General features: G+C 36.8%; 1 protein-coding gene across 1 annotated transcript in view; it reads right to left on the bottom strand.

Moving 5' to 3' along the window:
- Nucleotides 1-2,088: 2,088 nt before the first annotated feature.
- MIGA1 (mitoguardin 1) overlaps nucleotides 2,089-11,170 on the bottom strand; it is a 33,095-nt gene continuing 24,013 nt past the window's right edge. The window contains exons 9-16 of the mRNA XM_053950028.1: nucleotides 7,494-7,612; nucleotides 7,244-7,316; nucleotides 6,807-6,893; nucleotides 6,585-6,683; nucleotides 6,136-6,270; nucleotides 4,903-4,956; nucleotides 4,139-4,255; nucleotides 2,089-3,814 (exon numbers count right to left, since the gene is read on the bottom strand). Coding sequence (XP_053806003.1) covers nucleotides 3,596-3,814; nucleotides 4,139-4,255; nucleotides 4,903-4,956; nucleotides 6,136-6,270; nucleotides 6,585-6,683; nucleotides 6,807-6,893; nucleotides 7,244-7,316; nucleotides 7,494-7,612 — 903 coding nt within the window. The 3' untranslated portion in view covers nucleotides 2,089-3,595. The remainder of the gene's footprint in view (nucleotides 3,815-4,138; nucleotides 4,256-4,902; nucleotides 4,957-6,135; nucleotides 6,271-6,584; nucleotides 6,684-6,806; nucleotides 6,894-7,243; nucleotides 7,317-7,493; nucleotides 7,613-11,170) is intronic.

The raw sequence follows: 11,170 nt of genomic DNA, 5'->3' as shown, positions 1-11,170 counted from the left end.
TTTGCCTTCTGAAGGACAGAGCAGGCACTTTCCCCCAGTGCCACTCTCGTACTGAAGCACAGGAGTCACGTCGGGGCTTCTGACTGCCAGGGACCCACCCGCTTTGAGCAGATGAACACATAAACATGCAACACATACAACACATCTGGGCAGTTCAAAGCACGGACACATGGCCCTTTACAGCTGTAGGGGCTAGACTCTGTATGTCCTCTATTTCATTATTTATATTACTGCATAAAGGAGGTCTTAATCCACAACTGGAACTCAGTACAGCCGTTTGGCTTGGAAATAAGCCTGAAAAAATTCATCTCCTAAAACCAAGTAGAGAGACAACAGCTTGGCTGTTACAATGTAACAGCTGTATACAGTGAAACTGGACAGCCCAAAAGCTGCTCCCATCCAATATTTTTTAAATGTATATAGTAAATTTTGTAGTAGTTGTTCTTTGTTGATTTCAGGCAGCAAACTCCAACTTCAGGATGACTAACTGGTATCAAAATTCCTCCCATATTAAATGATTTTGCATGAGATTTCAAGAACTGTTCAAATTCAAGTTTGAGATACAGTTATATGAGCAACAGTTGTTTCACTTAAATATTTTATTTTATATACACAGCTGCAGTTCATTTAGTCAATAGAAAGGTCACAAATACTCTTACTGACACTTGATTTGACACATTTACTTTGATAGAAACCAAACACTACAAAAAGGAAGAATAATAATCATTAAGAACACATTTAAAGTAAAATTATTATTACAACTAAATTACAAATTATATAAATATTTGATTCTTTATAATCCCTATGCATTCAACATTTCTGATCTCAGGAGTACCGTTATGGCAGAAGAGGACAGCTTTTAAATTTAGTTTGTTCTTATCAGGATGGAAAGTATAATTCAAAACTATCTGAATTTAGACACTATAAACTAAATTTTGAGTCTGATTATGAATTAACTAGAGTAGAACTGCATCATGCTATCACTGCTATGGTGCAGCTCTGGCACTTGTGTTTGCAGAGATGGTGCACTTCTGAATTCTTAAGCCACACAGCTGGTTATCAACAATTGTTCTGTCCAGCTCAAGGTGCAGGTTGTAAGAGAACTGATTGCAGTTCTGAGCTGCAAAGAGAGAGCCTTCTCCCATTTAAACTGGCATCTCTCTCTGGAGTTAGTTACGTACTCAGAATAGATAGATGCTTGTTAGGAAAAGATCGAAAAAGACTCAGAGGAGATCAAAAGCCTTCCCACCTGTACCTGGACATTTCCCAGTCTCTCTATTCCCTTCTTTTTTGGTTTCTTTACTGTTTCTCAATCAAGTGTTTGTTGGTGGCATCTTATAACAACCAGATCCTGTATTTCTTATTTTGTATGGGAAATACATCAGTTCAATTTTCAGCCCAATTCTGTTGACCTTTGAGAGCTCTATGAGTGTACAGAAATGCTCCTGTTTGAAAAGGACACAAATGCTGAAGTTATTTTCTAAATAGTTTGGTGTTTGCTTAGACCTTTCTTATTCTTCTGTTTAAAACAATCCTTTTGTTTTTGACAGAAGACCATGTTTCCAGGTTTATTTTTTTTCCAAGTGTCTGGAAACATTTATAATCTCATCTGCAACTCTGTTTCTTCAAGAGCTTTTTGAAAATAATATGAATATCTCAATATATTCTTAATTCTGTGAAGAAGTGCATTTCTGTTTCTCTGTGATGTATGTTAAGGTATCATTTTCTTCATACCATTTTATTAGACCAGACAAATCACAGCAGACACTCTGTTCTGTTACCTACAGGTCACACATTTGCTGTAGAATATGCAGAACACTTATTCTGTTTCTTCTATTTCCAGCTATTCCTATCAATTCTGAACCCAACAAGACACCTTTATTGCTCCATAAAATTTCTTTCATAACTTGCAAAAAGCTGCCAAAATACACATAGCTTAAACATATTTATCTGCTCAAAACTTAAGTTTTGAGGTGGGTGGAAAAAACTTCACATGCCTGTATTGAAGACACATTGCAGAGAAAAAAAAATACAGCAAGGAAAATGGTGCCAAGCTCAGCAAGTTAAACAGTGGAAATAGGCCAAGAATAGCATTTGGAATTTCTGTTTTATTACATATAGAGTATACTCTTTTTTGTTAAATAAACTATCATCAGTTGGCATTTCACACAAGTAATATGACACATTTTCATCATTTTTGTATTTATCAAATGAGTACAACAAAGGAGTAAAATGGAGTAAAATCTATGAATTACAGAGCAGAGGCCCTCCTTTTGAATAGCATCCTTTTGGGTTGTGTTTGACATGAAAGTTGAAATGTTTCTAGTCAAAGTTTGTTTTGATATTCCAGATTTTAACAATATGCTTCTCAAATATCTGAGTATTTGGAATTACTCCATATTTCTTGACATGGGATAGATTCTTGTGGGCTGGCTTTGTGTGGCAAAGGCATGTAAGTGCAGTTTAGAGCCTAAACTAACTGTGAAGCATTGCTTCAGTTGACAGAAATTCAAAGATTACAGCTCATCATTATTTATCACCTCTGGAACAGGAAGAGCCATTCTGGAAGGTGCCTCATGCCTTCTGAAGGTGCTGTGCTCCTGTCTGAAGTTCAGGGTTCCATGGCCACAGTTTTACACTGCACACAGATGGCCACAACTGCATAAATCTCCTCTTAAACAGACACCTGACTTCCCACAAAGAAGGGAGGAAGACACAAGTTATTAAATTATAAAACACTGCCTTCAATTCTGTTTCATGATTAATAAATCTTATAATACATACATATTTAAAAATATATTTTGAAATGCTACATATGAACTGAAAATAACATTGGTTCATTTACCACCATATTGAGTAGTAATGGTTTTAGAACAAGGAAGTTTAAAATTAATTGTTGAAGCTAGTATAGCTTTTCAAATATAAAGAAGTACTTTAAAACACCTTAGTGATATTTAGATATTTTAAATCAAAATAAAGTAAAAATTGCATACTGGCAGTCATTCCTGCCCAAATGGTGCTTGCATTTCCTGCACTGCTCCATCACTCTGTAGTACAAAATGGCTGCTTACACCCACACAAATGGAATTCTGGGGCAGGGGCGACATGTTCAGTTCTGTGCCTGTGATTACTTTATTGCACGTGTCACATGAATCAGAGACTGCAGACACCCCAGTCAAAACACCTCCTAGATCTAGACACCTAATGATTTGGAGACTCTGCAATGAACATTTTGTACTATAAGCTTTTAAAGGAAACAACTCCATCAGCTTCACTTACGAATTATTTGTGCAAAAGTACAGTATTTCATAAATAAACTTTACCCAAATATTACAGAAAAGAGCTTTGGGATACATGAAATATAAATACAGCGACAGCTGAGCTGCAAAATTAATTTAGGTATATACAGTAATACGCTCCCCAGTTCTTCTCACAGATGTACATTTAACCTCCCTGAGTCCTTTTCCATACTTAGCAACACGATGCATTCCCAGATGCTTGCTCAGTAACAGCCACAGTAGCTTTAGCACTAGAGAAAAGGGTGGAAAAGAGCACATCTGTGTGCACTCCCTGTCATTTGCCAGGGATTTTAAGCTTACTGTACTTTTGCTTCCAGGAGCCCACTGGTCAAGACAGGCCTGTGGCCACTGACACAGGCCCCAACGTGTCTCAGTGAGTCTGCCCCAAGATAGGCCAGCAGCAGCTCCGTGTGCCGGATCAGCAGCTGCGTGAGGTCTTCAGCCAGGCTCTCCATAGTTGAGTATCTCACCTTTTCAAAATCAAAAATGTCTTTGAGGAAGAAAAGCACTTGATCCTAGTGGGGGAAATAAAAGGAAAAACTGGTTTTCAGTTACAAGAAGGAAAAAAAAGTATGCAATGCTAACGGCTCTTTCGTTATCATGTTCCCTAAAAGCATCCAATTATGTATTATTTTGGTGCTGAGACAGAAGTGTGCTAAACCAGCCTTTGCAAAAAGTTCCAGGCTTAAAACATTCATATGAAAGTACTTACTTCTTATGGTTTTTTACTGTCAGCCTTAATCTTAGGAAAATATACAATAAATAAGATCTTAATTTATTTTAATCAGAAAGATTTTTTTTTAATGTATAAAAGTGGTAATTAAAAAGAAGTTGCAAACCTTGAAGAAGCAGCATAGATCATACAGGGAATTTCTAGGGCCCAAAAAGCCCCAGGCCAAAACAGGACTGATATGTTCACATATAGCATAGAAATGTGCAAAAAATCCATCAGGCACCTAGTGATGTAAAAATTGTAGACAAAAGTTACACAGTAAATTTAGTATACAGTTCTATTATTCAGCATTGTCTTCATAAAAGCCTAATAACACTTCCCTCCTTGGTCTAATAAAATCCTCCAAAGGTAAGGAGCCATGGCACAGAGCTCTACTGAGTCCCTGCACAGGCAGGTCAGGATGCAGCAGGGGCTGAGGGGAGGCTGCAGCAGAATTCCTGGTGCTGGTGAGGAAAGTGGTGCTTCAGGCAGGAAACAGGGCAGGACTGGATGGGATTTGGCTGTGGGGACATGCAGGGAGATGGGGCTGAGAATGCCAGCACAAGCAGGTGAGATGCAAGAATCATCACCTTGGTGTGCGAAGTCTGAGATCTGCATGTGGGGCAGGAAGTCAGAGAAGCGACTGACACCACCACCAACTGGACCTAAACTAGGTTTGGGAAAATCTTTCAGTTAAGGCTTTTTGCCAAAAACAGGCATTAGGGCCCCAGGAGCTAAACTTCTGCAACTGGCAAACCTCTTGTCTATATTAATAAGTCTTCAGGACTAAGAGCTGATCACTCATTTATTTTGCCAAAGCTACAAAAAGAACTTCAGATTCTTAGGAGATGATCAATACCTTTGTTCCATGTAATTTGAGGGGCAACTTACCTTCATTTGCTGTCTTTTTTGCTTCAGTACTGACCAACAACTTGAAGCCACAGCCTAATTGTAAAAAGGAAAAATAAAGCAAGCCCCAAATAATTTTCCATCTCAAAAGAACTCATCTGCAGAATATTGTATTTCTATATTCTATATTTCAGGGACATGCATTTTCTTCAGTTTCAATCTTGTGATAACACAAAGTTTAAAACCATAAAACAGCAGCTGATATAAATAACAAGTTTATATGTAGTTCATACTTGCTATTTCAGATACATCTTTGCAACATTTTTGTTAGTTAAATTCAAATGTAATTTGGCATCCTTGACTGATTTTACAGCTACCACAGTTAGCAACACTCACTGGGTTTAAGTAAGGACCAGTCTTGTATATTAAAGTGTGTGCTCAGACATGAGTAACTATTTTAGATATTAAGTAGCATGTGAACACATTGAAATGTACTTTTTCATTTTAGCAAAAACATTCTTGCAATAGCTTCAGATTCAGCTATGGAGCTTTGTCCAAATATGGACCTGTGAAATACAATATACCAACATCAGTACTGGGCTTTTTTCCCCTCCTAGCCTCTGACTATCCTCATCTGACTCCCCTCAGTACTGCAAGGAGAGTTAAATACAGACAAAGAGCAATGTTACCATAAAGTACAAAAATATATACATGTTATCTTTATTTTTTTCCTCTAGAGGGAATATTTCAATAGAAAAATAAAAACAAAAGGAAAATTTGCAGTTTACAGGTAAAAATGGATGAAATGACAGTAGTCTCTGTACCAGCTGACCATGGCAGTAGCCTGTGTTTCTAAGAGAGGGATGAGATCTATCTGGCAAATAAACAGCCACGGATGAAAAATCATTAATTGTAATCAACAGCTGAATACATGTATTGTATTAATTTACTTTTGTTTCCTTTTAACTTTGTCACTTGTTCCTAAATCTCTGGTCTACGAACCAAAACCTGGACCTGATCTCTACGATGTGGCTAAAAGAAAATTCCCTTGTAAAATTCTACTTCCTCAGAGAAAGGAAGGACAAGTTAAAGTATTTTCTCCAATACATTCAATCATTCTCTGTTTTGGGCCGACCTGTAACTTTTAAATTCCTATTATGAAAAACCTGATAATACAAACTTTTAAATTCTTTTGAGGGAGATCTCAGGTACATACTTAGTACACTGCAATGTACTACAGATCAATTAATATGATAATTACACACGAATACTTACAGTTTCTTTAAAGGAGGAATTTAACCAGCGGTTATTTACTACATTCTGTATAGATATTGGTGGATTTTCTAAATCTTCAAATGAATCCATTAATATGAAGTCCAGAACAACATCATAAAAATTCAGATTTTTCACCTATATTAAATGAGAACATGATCTAAGTAACCTAGTTTCTCTTTCAGCAGTGGAATTCAGCATGAACCATATTGTGATGCTGTATTAACATGCAGATTTGCAATTGTTTTTAATGAATATTAAAAATACTTTGTCAGTAAAGAAGAAGTTTAAAAAGTGTGGTTTCTGGTACTAAACTGGTGAATGCCATTTCTCTAAATCAGCAATATAAACAATGAAGAGTTGCCTGTCCCACAATTCTGAACTGTAAAAATTTATTTTTAGATCCTATGGCATTAGTAAGGGTAAAAACACATTTCAGAAATGCAACTCACTCCTCTAGCAGCAAGTTCCATTTCAGTATTATCCCAGTGATCTGTTTGTTCCAAAAAATGTATCATTTCATCAAAGACATCTTCAAATTTCTTTGGATTCTGTAAAGTAAAAGCAATGTATATCAAGCAAATGTAAAAAGAGATATGGTTGATTTTCCCTGGACAGTGAATTCAGGTAGAAGTTATATAAACAACAAAACATTGGTAAAAAAAGGCTTTTACCTTTCGTGCTTTCACAATTAAAGCAGACAAAATTTTTCTTCCACTTTCAGCAAGAAATATTCTGTTTGATGTTTCTGAAAGAATTATCTAGAAAAGGATTCAGAAAATATAGACAGGTTCATTCACAGGTTATATCAAATGACCTTAAACATTTCAATCAATTTTCATATAATTATCACCTCTAGTATAGTTAACAAGTTCCTAATGAGCCTTTGGTGCAAATGTTCCAAAGCTAATAATAAAATCTGGAAATTTTACGCAAATTAAAATTGCAAATACGTCTCATTTTCGAATTATAAAAATGTAAAAGCAAGAAGAAAATATTTAAATATAAATTACATTATAAAAATGCTTGCATAAAAAATAACAGCCAGTTTCAATGCCATGTACTTTAATTTAGGCTTAACAAGACAGACAAATCACTCCTTACAGTTTACCTGAAAAGCTTGTCGAATACAATGAAGCTTAGCAAGGAAGTCACTGTCTCCTAGACATTCAAACATTTCAGTCCTATGCAAAATAGAAAAGTTTTCATAGACCATTAAAAAAAAGCAGCACAAGAATATCCATCTAATTGCTAGAAAAAATACCTAGTACAAGTAACTTCTAAAAAGTGATTCCTAGATAGAATATTAAACTTTAATTCTTGCTTTTCCTGGAAATAATTAAATAGACATATATCAATACCTTAACACCCGTGAATAAATTTTGCCTTCTTCTGCTAAGTGCATGGCTTCTTCATACAGGGGGCAGTGGCAAAGGGAATCCAGACCATACGTGCTACGAATCTCTCTGTGCTCTGAAAGCTGAAAAAAAAATTTTTAGAAGCTCACTAAAGAGCTTGCTTTTGTGAAGATAAAAAAAAATTAAAGAAGTTTTCCTGATGTTCTACTGAAAGATGCATCCTTTTCTGCATCTGCTTTAAACAAAGAGGTAACAATCAACAAGTGAACAGAACAGATACACCAGGTCATAAGACTTAACTTTGTAACTCCTAAAATCTGAGAGCTACAGTTTCAGCATTCAAAACTTTTTAATTAACACAATAAAGACAGCTTACTTTTGTATTTAATTTGACTAGTTAAGTTTTTTAAACGTCTAGTTAAAATAAATCTAATGGGTCTCAAAGCTGTTAAAAGAAAATAATTGTAAGGACATGAAGTACAAAAAGCTTGCACCATATAATTCCTTAGGAAGCTGGAAATAGTAACATCCTTCCACCTGTTTTAGTTTCACTGGTAAATAAGTCTCCCAGTTACCAAAGCACATTGTATAAACCATAAGCATTCAGTGTTTTATACTACCAGCTCCCTAAATGGATTTCATTATTGGCAGTGTTAATTCTATATTTAACATAGAAATAAACATGAACTTGTAGAAAGAAAAAAACCAAAACCAGATCCATAAATCAAAGGATATAAATAATGCAGAGAACTTCTGTTTACAGAGTATCATATTTAACCCACAAAACAATGTCTAGCTACAATTTCATTACAAAGATTACATCAAATTATTAATGATAAAAGAAAAAAAATCTGATGTTTACACATCATTCAGTTTAGTTAATGACCAGAAAATTAATTCTAGCTTTTATTTTTTTTTTCAATATCCTGCATGAGGCAAACAAACCTGTGTTTCTAGGCTATTAAAACTGAGCATAGAAACATCTTTAAAATTAACTCCCAAGGTAACTGAACTATGTAAAAGATTAATCTCTATCTTAGAATGACTTTAGAAAATCATATTGAAGTATTACTTTATGTTAAACCACCATTAAAATTTTCAAGTAAATAAATGCTGAGCAGCTTCTCCTGTCACTGAGGCCATACAGCCAAGTATGATGAGTTTCATATTTATGGAACTGACTGAGTGTGAGATTCAGGGCATACAACATTTTCTAGATAAGAATCTCCCAAGATGGCATCAAAATGAAAATGAACTTTTTGTTGTAAAAGCCTCTGAGGACTTGCTTCCTTTGAGAAGAAGGTGGGCAGAAGGGTTAGTTTTCAGTTAGATGGCTCACTCTAAGTATCTGATATCAACTGGCATGTGTTCATGATATTTATTCAGGTACCTGCTTTTTATCCCGCTGTGTACCCCTAAGCACCACATAACTCTCCTCAACAGGGATTTGGTACTAATCACAAGTTACCAGAAAGCTCCAGCATCCAACATCTTGGCATCACAGGCAAGCTGGACACTTGAAAGCTCCCCGAGTCCCTTCCTGCCATTCTGTAGTGGTCACCTCTGTGCACAGCCACTGCCACTTTGAGGCTCTTCACACACCTCTAGGGATGACAAGGAGCTCTGTCACAGCTACCAACAGTGCAGGCAGCAGCCAGGAGCACAGAACCTTGTGATGGTGGACTGGATGTGCCAGCCCCTAAATGCCTGCTACTTCCTCAGTGTCAGGGAGGTACATGGAGAAGAAAATGAAAATGCAGACAAAGAAGAGATAAAAGATGATTGACACTATAGCAGCAAGCTCATCACGTAAGGCTTTACTTGTATCCGTTCAAGGCGCAAGAAGGAGAGACCAGATGAAGAGGTGACCACCACAAGGACATTTTTGATGAACTGCAGGGGCTACCTAAGCTCATTATGTTAAAATAACACATACATCTTCAAAACTCCAAAGCTTGTAGTTCTAACTTGTGTCTAATTAGGCCTGCCGTGCTGCAGAGCAGCCTCTGAAGATTACAACATGGATATTGTTCAGATGCTAATCAGCGTTCTCTGGACACTTCAGCTTCAGGGCTCTATTTGCAGTAAAGAGATGCTGAAATCATTGCTCTAAAGCATCAAACCTTTGCCACTCGCAATCGTTTTTAGGTCTGAGATACTCTGACTGCTTTGTTTAAGGAACAGGCTCGGTACTCTTATTTGCCATGCACAAGTTGTTTCTTAATAAATAGAAAAAATTCTCAGCTGTGCATCAAGACCTTGTTGATTACCAAAATAACCACCTACACATGAATGTAACAAAAACAAACAATGCTAGACCTTTCAGGAATTCTTGCTTGCTTCCCCTAATAGAGAGGTTATTTAACTGGCACATTCAGCATTCCTTACATTCTGGGAAATTATGTTTACCCTGTATTAAAAAAGCTGATGATGATCTCTTTAAAATATAAAGACATTCAGAGAAAAGATTTCCTTAAAAAAAGTAAGTGGCTGCAGGATGAAAGTGAAACATGTTTGGGGAGTTGGAAGATATGATGGTGATTAGTAACTAAAATGTCTGAGATGGCATTTTAATAAATTGAAATGATGAAGTGGTGTGTTCCACCTAAGGTCTGGAAGAAAACAGGAAGGCTGTTACTGATAAAAAGCATTAAAGATTTTATTCATAAATCTAAAAAATCTCCCAGGCTTTGGACTAAGTTAACATTTTAACAAGGAAAGCGAAGTTTATTTGGTAATAGACCTACAGATTCAGTACTAGTCAAAACATAAAAATAAGACATGATAAATGCATGTGCACTGACAATGAAGAAGCAGTAACAAAGCTCACTGTCAGGGAGAGCAGGAAAGAGGTTCTGTTAGGAAGATGGAAAAGAAGCCAGGAAAGAGAGGGCAGAGGCCGTTATCTGGCACACTCACTGCTGCATTGTTGCCAAAGGTGGCAGCTATTTTGATCACAGTAGATGTGAAAGCAAGACTATGAAAAGCATACTAACCCTCATCAACACAAGCTGAAGGCAGCCAGGCTCAAATGGGGAAGAAAATACCAGTATTTATCACAGTAGTAGTATTAAAACTTAATTAGGGCAAATAGTCGTGTTTACCATCCCTTCTGCCACGCTTCTAGAGCCTAAGTGTCTTTAAGAATAGAAGCCTGTTGGGTCATGGGGATGGCAACTCTGTCTAAATTGTCTTTATAAGGACTCAGGCACCTGTGTATATTGTAGGTGCCAGATAGGCACAACTCTAAATGAGAAGTCATCAAATGAGTAATCCTCAGCACCCTCTTGATCACCAGCCATAGCCAGATGAAGTTTTGGCTCACCCTCCTGCGATCCTGTAGAGCTCGTCAAAAGGGCACGTGATGCAAACCCTGCCAAACTGTCCCAGTTTTGTACAGCTCTTTCCTATATTTTGTTCTAATATAACACAACATGGCATTCCTGTTGCCTCCTAAGCAGTATCCCTATCAATTTCCATTCAAGCATCTATCTGTGTCTTGTTTTATGAATGTTCTCTCTCCTGCGGGCAGGGAGCTAAATTGGACTTGACTGTGTGTCAGCACTGAAACATGAACACAGTTTCCAGTCTCCAAAATCAGAGTCACACAGACTACTTAGTCCTGCTCCTTGGGACAGGATACAGTGTAGAAGGAAGCCAAGGAACTGTCAACACACAGC

The sequence above is a fragment of the Vidua chalybeata genome, chromosome 9, assembly GCF_026979565.1.
Source record: "Vidua chalybeata isolate OUT-0048 chromosome 9, bVidCha1 merged haplotype, whole genome shotgun sequence".
In the NCBI taxonomy this organism is placed as follows: domain Eukaryota; kingdom Metazoa; phylum Chordata; class Aves; order Passeriformes; family Viduidae; genus Vidua; species Vidua chalybeata.
Note: the sequence above shows the minus strand (reverse complement) of the source record. Positions and strands in the feature narration are given on the sequence as shown.